This window comes from Solanum verrucosum, unplaced genomic scaffold (assembly GCF_900185275.1).
Source record: "Solanum verrucosum unplaced genomic scaffold, falcon-dt-bn FXZP01000284.1, whole genome shotgun sequence".
NCBI lineage: Eukaryota > Viridiplantae > Streptophyta > Magnoliopsida > Solanales > Solanaceae > Solanum > Solanum verrucosum.
The window spans coordinates 1937364-1960572 of record NW_026019936.1 but is presented as its reverse complement, the minus strand read 5'-3'; the positions used below and the strand labels follow the sequence as shown (position 1 = coordinate 1960572).

Genomic DNA, 23209 nt, shown 5'->3' with positions numbered 1-23209 from the left:
AAAAGAATTAAATGGAGAGCACAACCAAGGAAGGACAAAAGTTGTACAATACACTAATTTTTTAAAAGAGAAAAATACCAACAATATTACAGAATCATGTAATATTATACGTTAATGAACTTACATATATGAATTTCTTTTTATACAATTACACCATCCTAAACTAATCCTTTACACCTTTTCATTTACTATATTTGCATAATAAATTAATAACATATCTTTCATAATGAATACATAACAATACAAATTCCCAAATTTCCTCGAATTATTTTTCGAAATCTTGACACTTATCTTTACAAGAACATTTAACAAATTCAAAAAAATTAACTCATAATTTAAACAATTAAGTGGAAAGCACAACCAACAAATGAAAAAAGTGGTATAAATACCACAAACAAAATTTAAAACATCAAGACACACCATTTATCTTCATAGTCACCATCTGCTCATACTATAATTGAGGTTAGTTTTTCAAATGTTCAATATTATTATATTTAAATTACATTTTATTGCAACACTTTATCCTTAGTTTGACTTTGATAAATACTTATACAGGAATACTACAATTGATAAGAAAATTATGAATCATCCCCAACAAATTAGTTCGGAGAATTGTCAAGGTAAAATATTAATGTTAATATTCATAACTATCTTAAGTTGCATTTCTAAACAATTAACAAAACATTTATTTTTGAATATAGATGCAACTGAAAAATCAAGCAAAGCGGTTAAAGTGATGTATGAAAATATTATGCAATAGCAAATTGCATATTTCAGAAAGAAACAAGAGCGATTGAAAAAATATATAAACAGAGGAATTTCACTAGATCAATCTTACAAAGAATGAAATGACGTTTTTCATGTATTGGTTTCAATGTAATACAAAGATGAAATAATTTGTTATTAGAGAATATATTCTCTAAAAATCAATCTAATAACAAATGATAGGACGTTGTTGACGTATTTCTTTATATTTTTTTACTGTTATTTTACATTGAAAACCATTTCAAAAACATTCACAAAAGTATCCATAATAGATATTACAATATAAAAGTTCAATCTCCTTGGTATCTTAATAAAAAGCAAGGAGGACCGTCAAAACATACTAACAATTCCCCCATTCATTGCAATGGAAATAAAATATTTTTTAATAGAGCATGTATCATTTTAAATGAAAAGATAATGATACGATTGGATAGTATAATGACATAATTAATCCACAAGAAAAATTATTCTAACACATATTTTTAACCCTCGCGCGAAGCGCGACCATGTTCTCTAGTATATAAATACTTTAATAAAAACTCAATATGTTCTTTACACTTTTAAAAAAAAAATTATGTCATTTTTATAAGATATTTTTTATTTTTATACATAAAATATCTAAAAAAAATAATCATTTTTTTAATTAAAATTGTAAAAAGTCAAGAGATCGCAATTTAACTTTAACACATTAAGAAAATTATTGTCCACATAAGGGGAAATTATCTCTAGGACGCAATTTATTGTCTACTTGAGGCAAAATTATTTTATTAAAAAAGCTAGTAGTTAATACGTATAAATAGTAATTTAGATTACAACAACTCTAAGAATAAAAGTCTGAAATCATAAGCTTTTTTTTTTCTGCCAATTCATGATTGCTATATATTGTATTTATTCAATTTTAAGTGTCACAAGTTTTTGATAACGTTTTTAATTTTCAACATATATACATCAAAAATATAAATTTGAGCCAAAATTACTGAATTCTGTTGAATCTGTAAACAACATTAATGTGGCTCCGTCATTGGTTCGGACAAACTCAATAACTTTTGGTTATATCTTGTATCAACATTAGAAAATGTGAAAAAGGATAAATATACCCCCAAACTATCGTAAATGGTATGCAGATACCTTCCGTCATACTTTTGGGATATGATGCCCCTGCCGTCCAAAAACTAGAGAAAATATGTCATTCACTCTAACGGAAGACTAAATAGGGACACGTTGCACAATCTTATCCGTCGATCCGATATTTAATAAATGTCATATCGGTGGATAAGATTGTGACATGTGTATGTCTGTTAGTATAAAGGGTATATATGCTCTAGTTTTTGGACGGTAGGGGCACCAATGTCCTAAAAGTATGACGGAGGGTATCTACATACCATTTACGATAGTTCAGGGGTATATCTGTCCTTTTTTCCCTTAAAAAATACATTATAAATATGAATGCATATTTATAAATTGTGAAATTCAGTAACTAAAACGAGCGATTAATTTGATATAAAATTCAGAGCTCATAAACTTTAAATTCTGGTTCAGCGTTCAATAATATCCAAGAAAAGGTTCTACATGCCCAAAAAAACACACACACAGGTACCTAAGCAAAACTTCATCATCTATATAAAGAGAACTACTTAGAGACCAAAATGCAAACCAAACCATATATCAATCAAAATTGAAAAAAAAATAAAAAAATGTTGAAGCCTCAACTTCAACAATCATCACAATCTACAAAAACCCTAATTCCATCTTGGAATACTAATCCATTATTCTTAGCCTCTTTTCCCATAAATATTTTAAATAAAAACTTTAGACTAAAAAAAAAGAATAATTTTGGGGTTCGTCATAATTATAATGGTGCAAATACCACTAAGGCTGTGGTTAGTTCTACTGTAAAATCCACAAGTGTTAAAGCTGTGGTGACTGTCCAAAAACAAGTTAATTTGAGTTTATCAAGAGGATTTGATGATATTGGTGATTTACTTGGTAAATCACTACTTTTGTGGATTGTTGCTGCTGAGCTTGATCATAGTAAGTATATTTTATTCACTCATATATTAATTTTCTTCCTAAATAAAAGTGTGTTCTCTCTCTTTTTATGTGCATTGATCAGGGTCAAAGCAGTGACGAATCGAGAAATTTGATTAAAAATATTTAAAGTATAATATATATGATATTATATTAACTATTATGATTTTTCAATGAAGATTGTTGAACTGATTATCCTCACTCTATATGATAGGCTTATTCAAACTTTCAAGATTCTCATAATACATTTATATAATTGTGCATTCAATGACTTTTATTTAGCTAGTTAGTAGGAGTAGTGTTTTTATGTTGTTTGGATCCTTCAGAAATGCTACAACACTCATGTATTGATCTTTCAAATTTAAAGCTTTTATAACGTAACTGAACTCGTTGTAATTTTTGAAATTATGATTTGATCAAAACTTGAAGCTTATTGAAATTTTAGTGATTTTCAGACATATATATCTATGAGATGCTTCGTATTAAAAAAAATAGGTCAATTGGGTTGAACCACTTGAATTTGAATCTGATGAGGCGGATTACCTATGATTTCAACTTTTAAGGTTCTCATTATAAAATTCACTGCACTTATAAAGTTGTGCGTTCAAAATTTAACGTGTATGTGTAATTAAACAATAACACACATCCAGTTAGTTTTCCGATGTTAAAAAGTTTAAAATTTATATATATGTGAGAGTTGAATGTCTAAATAGAATTTATTGATAAAAAATAAAATTTATTGATAAATTTAAAGAAGTATCTATATATTATTAAACCTATTAGAATGAGTCACATCACATGGACAGAAAGTGATGAAAAAGGTGTCCTTCTGTCTGCTTCAATTGAATCATTTAATAGGATTGTTTAGTGTAAAAGTTCATTAATAATGGAGAAATTATATTTTATCAAATGTTTGGTTCATTGCTTTTCATATAATATTGTATTTGGTTTAAAATTTTATAAAAAGTTTCTTTCTAATTATATCCTTGAATTACTATGAGATTGTTTATTTCATGTAAATGAGTCAAGGTAGATTATTTATTTTGAGTCAAGATAAATAACTGTCGGGCAATATTATTTTTTGTGGCCTTCTAACTAGTTAGGAGAAGAACAATTTTATCGTCATATTTGCTATTTTCTCACTTGAATTATTTCAGCGATAAACTCTACAAAAATCTTCTTTTCAACTATACCCTTGAATTTTTGTAGGATTTTTTATTTCATTAAACAAGTCAAGTTAAATACTAAAATATGAAAAATAAATTGTTGTTAATTTTGAGGTGTGATGTACCTGATAGCACGATACATTTTTAATTATTTTGTTGGTAAAATATACCTTAAACTTAACATATATTTAAGGTAGTTAAATTGTTCAAATATCTAAAGCTTATTAAAAAAATAATAAATAGTTCAAGTGGTCAATCGACGAACTACCTTTTTTAAAAAATAAAATAAAATCAACTCAATATAGCAAACCAAACATGGAGAGAAAAATATTAGTTTGTGAAATCATCAAATTACACTGACATGGATTTGGAGAATTAAAAAGAACATTTATAATCACTTCAATATAATTAAAAAGGATATCAAATTATAAAAAAGATTTAGAAAAAGAAATTGAGGGATAATTTAGTCATTTAAGGGTTTTATCCAAGAATTGTTAAACATAGGATAAGTTATTCCTTCATTTTCTAGCGATAAAATAAGACCTCACAAATAATATATATGGTGGTTTGTCGTTGATATGGTTTAAATTTTCTTAATTTTTAATTTAAGATTTTTAGTTCGCGTGCGTGAAAATAAAAAAAAATCCTCTTAAAAGGGATATCCACACACACAAATGAGTCCTATAATGCATAAATTTATATTTAATCGAATGTTAAGACATGTACTGAGTACACCAAATGTAAAACCCAAAAAAGAAAAAAAAATGTAACTTGTCAAACGAAGCAAATTTTACTTTGATAAGTTTTTTTTTTTTTTGAAAATTGAAAACAAATAAAGTTCAAAGTCAATATTTCAGGAACGGGGTGATAATACATAATAGGTATACTATAATAATTTGTAAGTGACTTTCTTAGCCTTACAGAAAAAAGTCCTTTTTTTTGTGTATTTTAATAATATTTCATCAAAATTTAGTTGTATCATCAATTTTATTTCTAATAAACTAACTGACTATAAATGATAAGAAATAATAATAAGTTGGTAGAGAAGAAAATCGAATTTTTTTATTGTACGATAAAAAAGAGATAGAGAAAAGTATCATTATATTTCTTTTCCGCTAATTAATTTCTTCCTTCAATGTTTCATTTAATTTAAAATTTTAAAATATTATTAATATTTTTTATTTTTTTTTAAATTTAAATTTTTTAAAGAGACTGGAATTGAGAAGCCAGGCATTAGGGCATATGCACATCGTGGACGAGATGTGGATGGCGACACACATTATGAGGCTGATTTTGTAATTCCTGAAGACTTTGGGGAGGTTGGTGCAATTTTAGTAGAAAATGAGCACCACAAGGAAATGTATGTGAAGAATATAGTAATTGACGGTTTTGTCCATGGCAAAGTTGAAATTACATGCAACTCTTGGGTTCATTCCAAATTTGATAATCCTGATAAAAGGATTTTCTTCACAAATAAGGTTGGCTATAATTCCTTCTCTTCTATTTTTTTAAAAAATTATTTCGTGCTATGATAATCGGAGATATTAGAGAGGATTTCTTTAGAGGCGTATCCAGAATTTTAAAATGATGGGTGTGCTGTTATAAAAAAGTTGATCTATGATATAAATTTGATCGATTCAATATTTAGATTTTTATTACTGAAAATCGTTAAGATTTTAAAATTATAGGTCTCTCTCTCTCTCTCTCTATATATATATATATAGCAATTACCACTTAGAGAAGTGTTATCTAATTTTAGAAAGAAAAATAAAACAAGATAAATATAAAATTTAAATTTCCAACCTCGTGGAGAGAAGTGCACCCAATCATACTCGCATTATGTGATACTTCAAGTGTGGATATCTATTTTTCAATATTTTAAAAAAAATATAACACTACTATATATTATCTCGGGAGAGGATCATGTGTTCACGTGAACCCGTGACCCCCTTAGATTTCTTTGTTCAGAATAAAAAATGTGTACTTGATTGATTATCATAATAGATTTTATACATTTTGAAAAAGAAAATAATTAAAATGATATTGACCTGTGAAAAATCTTTTTGATAGATGGTGGTAGTAAGAATTATGAAATTAGCTCATGAAAATATGAGCTGCTTCAGTCATAGTAAAGAAAAAATGTTTTATCAGTTTTTGTTTGGTTATTAAACAAATTACAAGAAAGATACTAGGAAATATACATGGTAAGAGTTGAATGAGTTGGATTATTACCTATGATTTTAGCAACCCGATTCAATTCAAATAACCTTTGGATAGGTCAATTAATCCCCCACGCATCCCGACCCCCACCCCAACCCCCCAATTCATTCAAATTTAGCCTAACTCGCTTCTTTGACACTCTTAGATATACAATAGTGGGATTTGGACTGATAACCTCTGGCTATTATAATACTATGTTGAAGTATGCTACTGTTTTTTATTTACTTAATTATATCGTTAATTTGCAGTCATATTTACCATCTCAAACCCCAAGTGGAGTAAGTAGGTTAAGAGAGGAAGAACTTGTGACATTAAGAGGTGATGGAATTGGAGAAAGAAAAGTATTTGAGAGGATTTATGATTATGATGTTTATAATGATCTTGGAGAAGCTAATGGTAATGGTGATGCTAAGAGACCAGTACTTGGTGGAAAAGAATTACCTTATCCTAGAAGGTGTAGAACCGGTAGACCAAGAAGTAAAAAAGGTATATTATTTCTGTCTCGAGTTTGAACTTTTGAAAATGTGGATATCCCCTCCCTCCACCTCACCATAAATGTGCCTTATGTGATGACTTGAATCTTGAATAGTTCAGTATTAGATATCAAATGATTATATATGGAAAATGAATTTATAATTTATCTACATATTTTGGGAAACGCACACCACAAGTATATCTATAAGTTAAAATCAGTAAAAAGTCATAAATTGGTTATTTCAGTTTATAAGCATTTTATGTTTGAAAAAAACTTTTATTGTTTAAACTTAATATTTACTTTGACCTAAAGAAAACAATTTAGCGTAAAGAGTTTTTGGAATGAGAATTTGACATAAACAGTTGTCCACTAAACTATACATTATAGATATGTAATAGTCTATATATTTTTAATATATTTAACTGTGTGAATTATATTTATTTTTGGACGATCGACTAAATGTGTGTAACTTGCCCTTTTGTATTAATCACCAAAAAATTCTTTCAAAATGAAATTACCAACTCCCTCTATATTTCATTTTTGTCATTCATCACCCTTCACCATTTTTGTTATATTCTTTTTGTAAAAATAACTTTAAGGACATTTAAGTCATTTTACTAGAAAAACACTTCTATACACTATTTTACTAAATACACCAATTACTTAATGCATAACAATCAATTTATTTTTAAAAAGTTTCTTTCACTTCTATCCAGACACATAACTGAATAAAAAATAAATTTCTACGCTTTAAACTATTTTTTAACATTTGACAATTATCAACAATTTTTAATCAGCTAACCAAATTGGCTTTCTATTAATGTAATTTAACATGTCATAGTAATAGATAGTAACTTTAGAAACTTATGTTAAAAAAAAGTTTTTACTATTAGTACGTAGAAGTTAAACTCGAATTGAATTTTGTAATTTTTAATTTTTTTTTTGTAGATCCATTATCTGAAACAAGGAGTACCTTTGTGTACGTACCAAGAGATGAAGCATTTTCAGAAGTGAAGAGTTTAACATTCTCCGGCAACACCGTTTACTCCGTCCTACACGCGGTGGTGCCCGCGTTGGAATCGGTCGTAACCGATCCCAACCTCGGGTTTCCACATTTTCCGGCCATTGACTCGCTTTTCAATGTCGGTGTTGATCTACCAGGACTTGGAGATAAAAAAAGTGGCCTTTTTAACGTCGTACCAAGACTTATTAAGGCTATTTCTGATACTAGAAAAGATGTCTTGCTCTTTGAATCCCCTCAATTGGTTCAAAGTAAGTACCCAAAAAAACCCTATAAATTAACTATGTTGTTTAGAATTTTCAAAAATGTTAACATATGTGTTTTGCTTTAATGTACTTGGATCAACATTTATTTTCATTTGATATCATGCATCTAGCACTTTTAAAGATAAAAAAAAATCTAAATATTTTTATTAGAAATCTATACTTTGTTCAGATCCTTTAAAAATATCGTTAAAAAATTATTTCAGATTCTCTAAAAATGCATAAAATTTAGATAATTCAACACAAGTGCAAGGACATTTTTGAAGGACATATACGAGGAACATAGCTGAGAATTGCATATATAACACTAGAAACATATATATGTTGATCTGATCCTCCGAAAATGTCGTTGCATTTTGCTTCTTGTAGTTGGATCAATAAATATTTTCATGTGATATCATGTAGATTTGTTTATTTTTTTTAAGGAGGGGGATCAGAAATCTAAATATTACATATAAAATTAGAAATTTACACTTTGATTGGATTCTTCAAAAATGTTGTCATTCTTGTCTTTCAAAAATGCACCACATATTTCAATAATTAGACACGAATGTGATGATATTTTTGAAAATTGCTTGTACGATTTAATATTTTTTTTATTTCTTTGTACTATTTATGGCAGGGGACAAATTTTCTTGGTTTAGAGATGTGGAATTTGCTCGACAAACCTTGGCTGGTTTGAATCCATACAGTATCCGATTGGTTACGGTATGTTATTACGATAAAAACTTATTTGTATTAGATATTTATATCAACTCATATAGTATAGGTCACTATATGTTATTGCCATAATTTTGATTGTTTTTTCTCTTTATATCATCTTAAACTTAATAGGTATTTATTTTGAGTTCACTTTATGTTGCTCTATGAATAGATTTACTAAAAGGAATATTAGTATTGGGAACATACATATTTTTGTGATATGATTTCAAATATCATATGCTTAACTATTATATATACACTTTATCATAAATATCAGGAAAAAAAAATAGAATTAGCCATAAACCTTATTACTAATTATCCATCGTCAAATTGCCTTGAAACTAACTGAATTTTTATCCATCGCTAATTTGTTGCTAAATACAGGAATGGCCATTGAGGAGCAAGCTAGACCCTAAAGTGTATGGACCTCCTGAATCAGAAATCACAAAAGAGCTAATTGAGAAAGAAATTGGAAACTATATGACTGTTGAACAGGTATATATATAAACACATTATTTTTATTTATTTATTTTCAATTACGAGAAAAATCTACATTTTTTGCTTTATTTATAGACAGACGATATCTAGTCTGGCCAATAGTTTGATCTTTTTTATTTGCACGAATGGCCTTTCTTAAGGTTACTTTTTAAATTATCAAGTCCCCCAATAGCTCAATGGGCTAATAAATTTGTCTTTCACAAGAAAAGAGTCACCCAACTACTTTTAAAGGCGAAATTTAGTTTGTTGAACTAAGTGAGAGACATGATTTAACCAATAGTCTCAAGAAAGGTCATACGTTACAAATAATCCACATACTAGATTGCACTAGTTATATTTTATAATATAGGGTGATTTGCAAAAATGACCTCCATAGGGGTGATTTTGAACTTTTGGCCCCAACTTATTAGATGTTTTAAAAAACAACCATTGTTTCCTATTGGATATAAATTTATTTTACCTATGAACCACGAGTTCGAGTCATTGCAATATAGTGAATCTTCTCAATTTGCCACAAGTTCTACCTCATATAGATAAACATTGCATGGTTTAGCTTAATTATTCACAAGTCATTACAACTGAAACTCCTACCCCAACAAGCGACAACACATTACACTAGCTTTATTTAGTGTTTGTAACTTCTTTAAATGGTCATAACTCTTTATTCCTCATAGAAAAAACTAAATTTGCGTACACATTATAATTAGAATTTATTCTTGATGGACAACATATGTCATTTTTATTAAGATCGTCTTAAGGTGGTCACCAAAAATTCAAGATCACCCCTTAATATCATTTTTCCACAATTTCTTGGATTATGTATATAAAGTCTTGATTTTAATTCTTGAGTTATATATCTATACAGGCAGTTCAACAAAAGAAGTTGTTCATCCTAGATTACCATGATTTGTTGTTGCCATATGTGAACAAAGTGAATGAACTCAAAGGGTCAGTATTATATGGATCAAGAACTATATTCTTCTTGACACCTGAAGGCACATTGAAACCTTTGGCAATTGAGCTAACTAGGCCACCAGTAGATGATAAACCTCAATGGAAGGAAGTTTATTCCCCAAATGATTGGAATGCCACTGGGGCTTGGCTATGGAAATTGGCCAAAGCTCATGTTCTTTCTCATGACTCTGGCTATCATCAACTAGTTAGTCACTGGTAAGTTATCATGTCACCTAAAAGATATTTACAGATAAGTCTTCTTAAGATATTAGATTTATTATAAGACAAGTTATCTGTTATAACAAGTAAAAGTGATTTGTTAATCATGTATAAATTCCATATTACATATTGACGGCGCATATAACTTGAACTCTTTGCTAACTGACTCACTTTAACAAAAACAACTTTTAACGGTAATAATTATATACATTAACAAAAGTGATAAAACTTTTATCGACATTAGTTAATTGTCATTGGATCTAGTGTCTCTATAGACTTTAGGGGCATTTACAAACCACTAGCTAAAAATATGCTTTTAGCAGCAATTAAGCTTTTACCGCTAAAGATCATTTTTAATGTAATGACTCTTCACATTAGTACTCTATCCCGATGTCAGCGTAAAGATTTTTTTTACACTATCAAGTAGCTTAAAAGATATTACTTATAGATAAGTCTTCCTAAGGCATGCCATATATAATCTTAAAAATAAGACAGAGTACCTGTTACAACAAGGAAAGGTTGACTTGATGGTGTACAAATTTCTTACACTGACTGACGCACGATGCATATAACTTAAACTTTTTTCTTAGTAATTTTGATGTTGAAAATTTTATGACTAATTATTTTTTTGTACCAAAATTTTGCAGGCTAAGAACTCATTGTTGTACAGAGCCATACATTATTGCATCAAATAGGCAACTAAGTGCAATGCATCCAATATATAGATTGCTGCATCCTCATTTCAGATACACAATGGAGATAAATGCCTTAGCTAGAGAAGCACTTATTAATGCTAATGGTATTATTGAGAGTTCATTTTTCCCAGGCAAGTATGCAATTGAGTTGAGTTCTATTGCCTATGGTGCTGAATGGAGATTTGACCAAGAGGCACTCCCACAAAACCTTATTAGTAGGTAATAATTCACTAATCTTCTATTATTCTAATTTGATTCGGTGTTTGGTATCTGTTTTGGGACCCTACTAATCTAAATTCATGTAAAAAGATCCCACTTTGGAGTAAAACGCTCCCAATTAAATGTGACTCTATTAAAAAAAGGGGTAGATCTCGAGACACGTGGGGCTCATTTTAGGGTTAGAAAATCCTATATTGGAGGTAAAATGCTCCCAACCAAAGGTGCTTCCGTTTGCGAAGGTCGAACTTGAGACCTCTAATTATTAAGTTTATTTTTTATTGGGGCAATAGTTCTGAAAAGAAAAATAACTAATATTTTCTTTCATCTCGGGAGAAATACGATCAGGATGAGCTATAAAGTATTCACAAGTAACTTCTTTACCCTTTAGACAACCTTGATTTTCTAAATCAAGATTTATTGGTTTGTACATTGGTATAACACAAACAGGAGAATCAACATCTACTATATATATACATAAAAATAAGATTGACCTTATATATAGTATAATTTTTCGACGAAAAGGACTTGGACGAGCCCCTACTTCTACTAACATGTTATTTTGTGCAAAATTTACAGGGGATTGGCAGTGGAAGATCCAAATGAACCACATGGATTGAAACTAGCAATAGAAGATTACCCTTTTGCTAATGATGGATTAGTACTTTGGGACATACTTAAACAATGGGTAACAAATTATGTAAACCATTATTATCCACAAACAAATCTTATTGAATCTGATAAAGAACTCCAAGCTTGGTGGTCAGAGATTAAAAATATTGGACATGGTGACAAGAGAAATGAGCCATGGTGGCCAGAGTTAAAAACCCCAAATAACGTGGTTTAGCTAGGTCAAAATTTTAGTTTAGGTATATATACTATATGTCCTTTAACTTGGTTTCAGCTGACATCTACGCTCTCCAACTTTGACTGTGCACAAGTAGACACTTAAACTTGTTATAATTGAACAAATAGACACATTCGTCCTACGTGTCCTATGTGGCATCCTACATGTATTATGCCACGTAGAACATGTGTGTCTACTTGTACACAACCAAAACTGGAGGGCATAGATGCTAGTTGAAGCCAAGTTAAAGAGCATATTTATGTATTATGCCCCTTTTTTATATTGTGACAACTGACACTCCTAAGTAAAACTTCTGGCTACGTCACTGTTTGGAGAGAGTGAGGCGTATTATACAGACCTTATCCCTATCTTGTTTGTGTGAACTAGGTAGATAGTTTGTTTTCGATAGCCGGGCGCTCGGCCCTCATCATATTAACTATTCTATTACATATGTAGGCTACTTTCCAAATAGGCCAACAGTTGCTAGATCAAAAATGCCAACTGAGGATCCAACAGCTGAAGAATGGGAGTGGTTCATGAATAAGCCTGAGGAGGCACTACTAAGATGCTTCCCTTCACAAATTCAAGCAACAAAAGTGATGACAATTTTGGATGTCTTATCAAACCATTCACCAGATGAAGAATATATTGGTGAAAAGATTGAGCCTTATTGGGCTGAAGACCCCGTAATTAACGCGGCGTTCGAGGTGTTTTCGGGGAAATTGAAGGAGCTTGAAGGGATTATTGATGCTAGAAATAATGATAGTAAGTTGAATAATAGAAATGGAGCTGGAGTTATGCCATATGAATTGTTGAAACCATATTCTGAACCTGGAGTTACTGGAAAAGGTGTACCTTATAGTATTTCCATTTGATTTTTGTGTGTGTGTGTGTGTAAAAGATATGAATTTTGTAATAAAGTTTCATGTGTAATAAAAATGATGCAATCTATCATATGTGCTAGCTCATTTTGCTTTTGCAAATGCCCGTTGATACAAATTAGTCGTGTTTGATGATAACCTGAACCGGATGTGTAGAATAAAAGAAGAAGTGGATAGAACCGGCTGCTCACCATAGCAGATTGCTTTGCCCATCTGCTATCCGCGAAAACTGCAGCTTCTATAGAATGCCTGTTTTTAAAAAATAAATAAAACATTTGAGATTTATTAAGAAATAGGAATGCACAGAGAACAGAGGCTAGTAGATCAAGAAAAAAAAGTATATCTTTGGTTTGGCATTAAATCTTGGGAGGCAAGTATATGTACATGGTAAAGAATGAGGAGTTGAGTGTCTTCATGACGACTGCATTGTTTGTGTTTTATGGAAAGATGGGTTGTTTGATATATGCTTCAAAGATATTTGATGCAATGATTAGCAAGCAGGTTTGCTCTTGAAATGTCACATGAATTTGGACTTGTAGCACTATGGTTGTCTGATTGATCTCTTACGCAGAGCTGGGCTACTACAGGAAGCGTACGACTTCATAAAGAAGATACCTTTTGAAGCTGATGCCACTGCTCTGATGGGTGCTTGTACATTTCATGGAGCTATCACTCAGTTGTGTGTTTATGTCCATCTTATTTTGGGCTCTGAACATTATTTCAGGTCTCTGTGCAAGTTATTGTTTGGGGCTGTGGCGTAGTTTGTTGTTGTATAACAGTGATGCTCAGGTCAACTTGTGTTCTATTCAATTAATTCAATTCAACTGGTACCGTCTACCTTCCACCAATAGAGATATCGGGGAACTCTGTCATCCGAGAGTTGGATTCTCCAGCACTTCAAAGAATGTTGAAACCACAGGATGTTGTCTATGTGAGGCAGTAGAGAATAATGCAAATCTTTTGCTGCTGCTTCAATGAAAAGAGTTAATGATAGAAAACTGCTACTTTGGTCCCTGATAATGTTTCTTTGATTTTTTGATGAAGGACCATCATGAGCCTTTATAAAAATATTTCCGAACTCTGTAACTACAGATTTTTTTTTATTTTTATGTTTTGGAACTTAAAGTGAGTGTTCTATGTTTATGTTAATGTGAAAGAGTTGAGGGAAATACAATGATTTTAGTGATGGCACATATTGTCCGATTGAATGATCTAAAGATTCAAGTTTGTGTCTGATTTCTGTTAACTAATAACTACATGCCATAGAAAAATTTGATTGAGTCTCAAAGAAGAAAATTCATGTCTTTATTCATAGGATAACAAACACCTAACGGAAACATCACAAACTAGGAAAGATAAAGGCTTTCATCTGCATCCTCAGCAACTCTGTAGGCATGAATCCTGCAATTTTCAAAAATAAAGCATTAAACTTGCACATTAATAAATCGATATAGAAGAAGTAATCTTCTGAAGGATAAAGATCAAGTTGAATACCTGTCGGTTACACACTAATATCTTTTCTTGTGTTTTTTCATTCTCGTAGTAATTCTGTGTTCCAATTGCACAACCAACCTCGAAAACCATGTTGGATATTGTGTTGACAACATTATGTATATTAAGGACAATCCAATAACTAGACCACAACCGTAACCCATGAGAACCGCCTGCCAACTGATCATTGGTGAATCTTCTTCTTCTTTATCTAGCTCAACTGGAATTGTCACTTGTGGTACCCTATCATCACGACCACGATCTCTTGAGGGTGGCAATCCTCGTAATCCATCATTTCCTTGGTATGAACTGTTCTCAAACGTATCAAATTGCTTTCCTTTGGGAATGCATCCAACAAGATGATTGTGAGAGAGATTTAAGACTTCAAGAAATGTGAGGGATGCAAGCTGCTGCGGAATTTCTCCACTGATTTTGTTAGATGAGAGATCCAATGATTCGAGCACAAATAGATTTTTCAATGATGCCGGTATATGACCTTCCAAGACATTATGAGATTATAAGTTCAACGTACGAAGTCCAACAAGATCTCCAATAATGTTTGGTATATGACCTTCAAAGCGAAGATAAAAATGTTTGGTATATTATAAGGGTATATCATACATGCCAATTTTTGCAACATATAAAAAAAACGAAGATAAAAATGATACCACCACTATAATCAAGGGACACCTCGAACTATTTTTAGTGTACAAATTTTGAACTTTCTTTTATAGAATGCACTTTACTCTTTTAATTTTATCAGACGTAAATTTAAATTAATTGAAACAATAAATTTTAAATATCGAATGATTAATTAAAAAAAATTAGAAACAAGAAGAGGATGGAAAATTAGAGAATACTATATATTGTTCGATTTTGTTGATTAGCTTGATTCTTGAAAAACGATAAAGTAATGATCAGTTTATTGATTTTTGTATACTTGAATTGAATTTAACAACTGAAAATGATTGAAATCGATATTATAAGATTAAACATTAAACTCGGAGTTGTTTGAACTAATTCGGACTATTTTTTAAAACAAAAATGTGTAGGTGAAATTTGAGGATAAATCACGACAATTTATCAAAATTTTTAAATAATTTCTATCAAACTAATATATGCATCTTATGTGTTGGATTATAGAGTTCACTTACTTAATCAATGATCAATTAAGAAACATTTTTACTTTATTATATAACTTAATCATGTAAATTGATTTGATATAAATATCTGATACTCGAAATTTTTTACCAAAATGTTCTATCCAAAAGGAATCCCAATAATGGACCATTTGGGTAGATATTTGTATTCTCAACCACACATTTTTTTATTTACTTATTTACTAGACATGTACTTTTAGTTTTTATTCTTTTTTTTTAATTGTCCTTTGATCCAGGGTGGTGATGTAATATTACATGAATTAATTTTTAATATGACATAATATATAAATGTGTTTTTTAATTTAGCTTTAATTGATATTTATATTTTTTATTTTTGATTGTGCACGTGTAGACTGTTTAACTTGCATAAAACTGAACAAATCGACAAGCGTACGTCCTACATGGCAATTTGTGTTCTATATGTATTATGTCACGTCAGATGCATGCGTCTACTTGTTCAAGTTTATACAAATTTAAGTGTCTACTTGTACACATTCAAAATTGAAGTTCATAGATGCCAGATAAAATTAAATTAAAGAACATATTTATGTATTATACTTTTTAAAATTGACAGCTTAATAATTTGTCAATATATGGATTTTTAAAAAAAAAAAAGTGAAACAAAAAATGATTTGATTAGAGTCTACAAAGTCTAGTCACATCTACATATAGTTGGTGCCCCAAAATCTTAGGCTTTGCTTTTTGTGTGGGTTTCACTTTCATCATGCCTGGATATATAGAAATACTGGACGATTTATTTTTTATTTACAACACTAAAATAATTAAATTATATTTTATAATGAAAAAAATTTAAATCTTGAACCCATAATTGTTATATAAAAAAAAAAGAGTTAACTCGATTGATTAGAGCTTTGGTAGACCAGACTCCACCACATATTTGTTGGGTAACTCCAATATCATAGTATATGACAAGGCCCTCGAGGGGCTGAGATATTCCATATCGAAATTCTAATTGAACATGCATGAAAATTATTTGATGGACTCAGCTAAGAAATAAACTTTCGATGCTACCAACCATAGAATGAAATAAACGTTTAATACTAACTATGTCATTTTTCTAACTAGTTCCAATTCCAAAAATCATCCTCTAGAAATCCACCAAATTTATTCTTGGCCTTTAAGAACATTGCCAAAAATTTCTTTTCCATAAATTCAAATTAAAATATGTCACATGTAAAAAATATCTTTATGATCTGTAACTATATCTACCTAAACACAACATGTGGATCTAAATCTATGCAAAGATTTTTTTTGCTCAATAATTGATGCTCGAAATATTATCGTGCTTAAAAAAATAAGTGGTTCAAAATAATTATAACTTTTTAAAATTAAAATATAATTGTTTATTGCTTTTCACTTTCCTCTTTACTCAATAAAACATGAAGACAATAAATATGGTGGAAAAGAATGTAGCATCAAATTGAGACCAGATAATAAATAAAGATAATTTAATCAAATTACTTTTTTAATTAATATTTTCTCAAGAGTTGTAGAGAAAATGACATAAATAGTCCCTTAATTATAGGAGTAGGTCATAAATGGTCTCTTAACTATATACTTAATGAATTTAGTCTTTTAACTATTAAAAAACTTATCAGCTTTGGTCCCTTAACTATACAATTATCGGTTATAGTCCATTAACTATAAACTTACCGACTTTAATCCTTTAAGTATTCAAAAACTTATCAGGTTTGGTCTTTGTCCCTTTTGTAAATACAAATAGCTTAGGTTTATATATTAACCGATATCTTCGTAAAATTAAATCTTTAACCCATTTTAAAGTTGTTTCTCTATCCCCGGCCTTTTTTCTTCAAACTATTCTTTTGAAAAGAACAATAACGTCAACGATTCAAAGTAAAATTAATGAGAAAAGAAGATATAAGTCCTAATGTTATTCAATGGAGGATAAAGTTAAGCATACAATTGTTGTTGATGACTTGAATCCGCACTTGAATATGCTAATCAGTGTGGATTTTATTTAATTTACTCAAATTTCTTTACGTAAAATAAAATGAATAGAATAATAAAATTGATCTACCATTTTATAAATTTCAATTTCTGAAAAATTAAACAAATTTCGTTCAATGAAGTCGTTCGAGTACAAACATTGGATTTAATGAGTAATAATTTTAATTTTTTTCTTTTTAGAATAAAATTTAGCATATTCAAGTCATTAGTAGCAATAATATGCTTCATTTTATCCTCTGTTGAATAAAATTATGTCTTATATTTTCTTTCCTCGTGAATTTTATTTTAAATCGTTGAGGTTAAGGTTTTTCGCATAAGATTAATTTGAAAAAAAAATAGTGGACAAAGAGAAACAATAGAAAAAGTTGCTAAATAATTTAATTTCTCGATCGAGATATGAATTCAGTTAATATAAACCTAAGCTATTTGTCCCATAATTGGTGATTCCATTTTACCTACTTCTCATTACATGTTACAAAACAATAGTGACATTTTATACTTAAGACTAATTAACCAAGAACTTATTTAAGTGTTTCATAATTTTCTATTGACAATACTATTTATTGTGATTTATTCTAATGTATGGGCATTAGTGCTAAAAAATCTTTAAAATTATGGGCATAAACAAAATAGTATCGTTGAAAGAAAATATCGTCATATAGTTGAAACATGACTCAAAGTAATAGTAATAGTAATAATAATTCTCAATAATAATAATAATAATAATAATAATAATAATGAAGCTATAATGATAATAACGATCACAAACTAATACTGATCGATATTGAGGGTGGTTGTGACGCTTCCTGTTGAGTATAGTACACAATTCAGAATTGAAGTTCGTTTACACAATATAAGAAAGACAATTCTAAAGAATGAGATTAAACAACTTTTTTAGATTTCATTAATGTTGTTTGTTGATTTTTGAAAAAAGGGGCGGAGCTTGAAGAAGCGAAGCAAACCTAGAATAGCAGTCTCTTACGTTTTTTCAAGCTCCTTTGAGATCTTATTAGTTAAGCACTAGCGCCCCTTTAGAGTAATGAAGCTATAAAAATACTCCCTTCGTCCCATTTTATATGTCACATTTTTACTTTGCACTTGCATTAAGAAATGATGTAACTTAATTAAACAAGATTAATTAACTATTCTATCAAGGGTATAATAGACAAAATATGGTAATTTATGTATAAATTTTATAAAATGACAAGTATTATGATCTAGCTATTTATAGAAAGGGATGACACATAAAATGGAACGGAGGAAGAAATAATGAAGCTATAATAATAATAATAATAATAATGAAGTTGTCATAAATAGCACGTGCAAAACAAGTCCATAGAAGCCACACAATATTTAGAGGGTACGGTTGATTATGAATTTACAGTAAATTTAATAATTTTAGTGCCTATCTCATGCATATTATTCCCTCTATGATATATAAAATGTCGTTTTAGCAAAATTAATTTATCCTAAAATAGTTATTACTTTGAAAATTTAAGAAAATAATTAGTAATTATTTTTAGTTATTCCCTTATATTAATTAAGATTTTTTTATAGTGCTTAATTTTAAAAAATTATCTAATAATACAACATTTATTTTGAAATGAAGAAAATAAATTTACCAAATATTTAATTTGAGGTCATCATAAAAAATATTAAAAAAATTAAATTCTTTATCCACCTCTTATTAAAGTCTATATCACACATTTCTAAAAATATATTTTATATAAATAAACGACAATTTGTTATCACTTTCAAACAATTAAATAAAGGACCAAAAAAATGACTATTCCTTCTCAAATTCAACGTTTAATAATCAATTAATTGGTTGGCAAAATGTATGAATTCATAGTTAAAAAGGCGGAATGACCTTGGAGACTCCTGTACTTGGCTCAGTTTATCAGTTGAATCCTTTTACTCATCACTTTGCCAAATGAACCCTTAAACTCGATGAAACTCTATTTTTAAACCCCTTTGACTATTGACCGAACTTATGTGGCATTAAAATGGCTGAGTTGGACAAATGTGAGACCACACGCTTTTTAAAGCAAATGAATGCAATATTTTTATTTAAAAATTATTAAAATTATAAGACAAAATAATAATAAAAAAAAAAATCTCAAAATTTTTCTTCTTCAGCCCCACCCCATCTTTTTTATCTTCTTCTTCAGCCCAACCCCACCTTTTTTATATTCTTCTTCAGCCCGAACCCCACCTTTTTTCTCTTCTTCTTCATCCCCAGACACCCCCCACCCCCGCTCCTACCCCTTTCCTATTCTTCTTCTTTGAGATACACCCCATCACCATAATCATCAAACATAAAATTAAAAAAGCTTTTGCAAGAAAACATATCATTCACCATTTTTCGTAAATTTAAGATCTATTGCTTGAATTTATTCATAAATATATTTTTTCTAACTTGAAGTTTTCTTGATTTTTTTTTTATCAAATCAAAATAAATAGAACCTAAAGCATGTGCAAGAGTTAATTACAATCTATCATATTTTATGATTAAGAAAATTTTTGAGTGTGAAATGGGAAGAAAGATGAAAATGATGATTTTTTTTATTTTTGGGGTGAGGCGTAAGAGTGGATGGAAATGAAGAAGATGAAGTAGGAAGGGGAAAGAGAGAGAAAATTGCATTTTTTATTTTTTAATACTATATCTTTTTAAAATTTGATTTCTGATGTGTCATTGGAAAAATAATAATAATAATGACGTGGTATTTCATGTGTAAAAAGAGTGTATTACACGCACACACATTAGATGAGAAAGGGATTTAAATTATTGTGTTTGAATGAGTTTAAGAGTCCATTTGGTAAAGTCATAAGTACAAGGGTCCGACTTACAAACAGAGTCAAGTACAAGGGTCTCCCAAATCATTCCGCTTAGTTAAAAATATGAACGGATTAAATTACGATTCGTTTTTACTCAACTCATTTAGTAAGGGTGAAGTGTTGTTTCGTTGCGCGTAGGATGAACCAACTATTAAAAAACACTGAAATTAGCTACAAACTTTGTTTTTGTACCGTCGGTATTTTGCTTGTAGCTAACACAAATTTGTAGCTAATTTGTCGCTAAGTAGGATTAGCGACGAATTTTATTGTTTAGCTACAAAATTTGTTCATCGCTAAATCCAGTTTTTTTAGTAGTAGGTTTGTTAGTGTCCGCCGTAGTACTAGTCGTACCCTTGTAGTTCTTGACTTATGTTGTGTATTGTGTTTTGATTGCCACACTATTTTGTTGTTGGTATTGTTTCTTTTTTTTATCTTTCTAGTCTTATACACTGTTTTTCTTATTAATACTTATGCTTTATTCATTATTTCCCTTTTTCTTTTACTTTGGTTCGATGCACTTGAGCTAAAGGTCTTTTAGAAACAGTCTATCTACTTCCTCGAGGTAATGATAAGATATATGCGTACACTTTACTCTCTTCAGACCCCATCTAATGCATAATCCGAATTTTGTCGAAACTTCAATGTGGATTTCGAAAACCAGATACCAAAAAAGACTTAGTCCAATCATAAGTGATTCCATTTTACCTACTTCTCATTACATGTTACAAAACAATAGTAACATTTTATACTTGAGATTAACCAAGAACTTACTAAAGTGTTTCATAATTTACTATTGACAATACTATTTAATTTGATTTATACTAATGTATGAACACTAGTACTCAAAAAATCTTAAAGAGTTATGGGCATGAACAAAATAGTATGATTGAAAGAAAATATCGTCATATAATTGAAATAGGACACATTTTTAACACATGCGTCTGTACTTTGCTTACATTATTAGGATGAAGCATCCTTTTCGCGGTCTATCTCACCAATCGGATGCCTATGCCAATTTACAAAATGTTTTTCTCTTTTGAGAAATTGTTTTACAAAGTACCTTAATTAAATTTGATCCATACCTTATATTTATGTTTACATTACTTAAATATCTATATCTATATATCTACATAAAGCTAGATTAAAAAAAAGTGACGTGGCACCTCTCAATGGCTTAGAATCATATTTATCTTTTTTGTGATATTTTTTTTTATCTTTTTCTATTTTTTAATTTTATAATCATCTCTTTAATTCATACCTCTTCAATTACATAATTAATTTAGTAACATCTACAACTTCTAACCTTTCATAATCATAACCTTCAAATTATTTAATATACAATTTTATAACTCCTTAAAATCACACTTATAAAAAACTATTTTGAGATGTATGATGATTGTTTTATATTCACTTTTTTTATTCTTCATCTTTTGTCTCATTGGTTGTTTAATTTTTTCTCTTCTTTGATCTGATTTTGCAAGAGAGATATCTACAATGAAGAATATTAGACATTTTTGCATAGTTTGCTTGTACGAGGTAAAATGATTCGATATGCATAATATAATTATCACTTTTTCTATTGCAATTATATATTTAATTATTTTTTTGGATTCTTGATTATATGAATCATGAGTTTTCTTTTAGAAAAAATTATTTGATTTTTTCTCTTTGCTTCTCTTTGTAGGTTCCTTCTTTCTTCTTTTAACTCATAACTAAATATTCTTTAAGGTTTTTACTTGATTAGTTAATTTTATTTTTATGTTTTTTTTTGTTGTTTAAGGTTAACTTACCGTGTTTCAGGTCTGGATATTTTAAAAAATAAAAGTAGAAAAGGGAGTTAATCTATACATGTATGCTACTCAAGAAAGCATGTAGATGTAATTTTATAGTTATGTGGATCAACTTTTTATTAATTATAATGATAGAACATGTGAATGTAAAGTTAATTAATTTTCAAAATATAGTATAATTCATAGAAAAATTGACTATTAATATGTAACTTTATGATCTTCTTATTTTATTTTTTTATTGTTATTATTAGAAGTTTTGAAGTTTTTGATTCCCTCTTTTTATTTTTAAATAAATAAATTAAATAGTAATTCTATTAAATATTTAACATTTATTGTTTGAAAGATTAATACTGATTAGGAGTATATAGGTTCAGTATAGTGCTTAAGTGAATCTTCACTATTGGAAATGTCTATTGATTATAGTGCTTTAAGATCATGTGTTATTGCAAAATTTATTAAAATTTACTTTTGTAAATGATAATTATTATTTTTTTAAAGAAAAAATGTGTTTTATGAGTTAAAAAAAAAATATCTATCTATTGCATTTTGTACTTAAATATCATGTCTCCTCAACTTTCTCCTATTTAATTTTTCATGATTAATCAATCTATAAATAGCTATTCTCCATGGAGTTGTTTAAAAAAAAATCTCATTAGTTAAAAGAATTAAATGGAGAGCACAACCAAGGAAGGAAAAAAGTTGTACAATACACTAATTTTTTAAAAGAGAAAAATACCAACAATATTACAGAATCATGTAATATTATACGTTAATGAACTTACATATATGAATTTCTTTTTATACAATTACACCATCCTAAACTAATCCTTTACACCTTTTCATTTACTATATTTGCATAATAAATTAATAACATATCTTTCATAATGAATAAATAACAATACAAATTCCCAAATTTCCTCGAATTATTTTTCGAAATCTTGACACTTATCTTTACAAGAACATTTAACAAATTCAAAAAGATTAACTCATA

The 23209-nt window shown here is 29.1% G+C and overlaps 2 protein-coding genes across 2 annotated transcripts in view; one reads left to right on the top strand and one right to left on the bottom strand.

The window, feature by feature from the left end:
* Positions 1-12949, top strand: part of LOC125837490 (linoleate 13S-lipoxygenase 2-1, chloroplastic-like) — a 116460-nt gene extending 103511 nt beyond the window's left edge. Inside the window, 10 exon segments of the mRNA XM_049516597.1 lie at positions 2457-2796; positions 5169-5437; positions 6428-6665; positions 7603-7926; positions 8561-8646; positions 9025-9135; positions 10004-10308; positions 10959-11225; positions 11802-12112; positions 12481-12949. Coding sequence (XP_049372554.1) covers positions 2460-2796; positions 5169-5437; positions 6428-6665; positions 7603-7926; positions 8561-8646; positions 9025-9135; positions 10004-10308; positions 10959-11225; positions 11802-12112; positions 12481-12944 — 2712 coding nt within the window. The 5' untranslated portion in view covers positions 2457-2459 and the 3' untranslated portion in view covers positions 12945-12949.
* Positions 12950-14296: 1347 nt separating this feature from the next.
* Positions 14297-16428, bottom strand: LOC125835795 (receptor-like protein 9DC3). Its single transcript, XM_049514900.1, has 3 exons — positions 16425-16428; positions 14523-14937; positions 14297-14351 (listed from the first exon to the last, which is right to left on the bottom strand). Exons 1-3 carry the CDS (start codon positions 16426-16428, stop codon positions 14297-14299), a joined length of 474 nt encoding a protein of 157 aa, XP_049370857.1.
* Positions 16429-23209: the final 6781 nt, after the last annotated feature.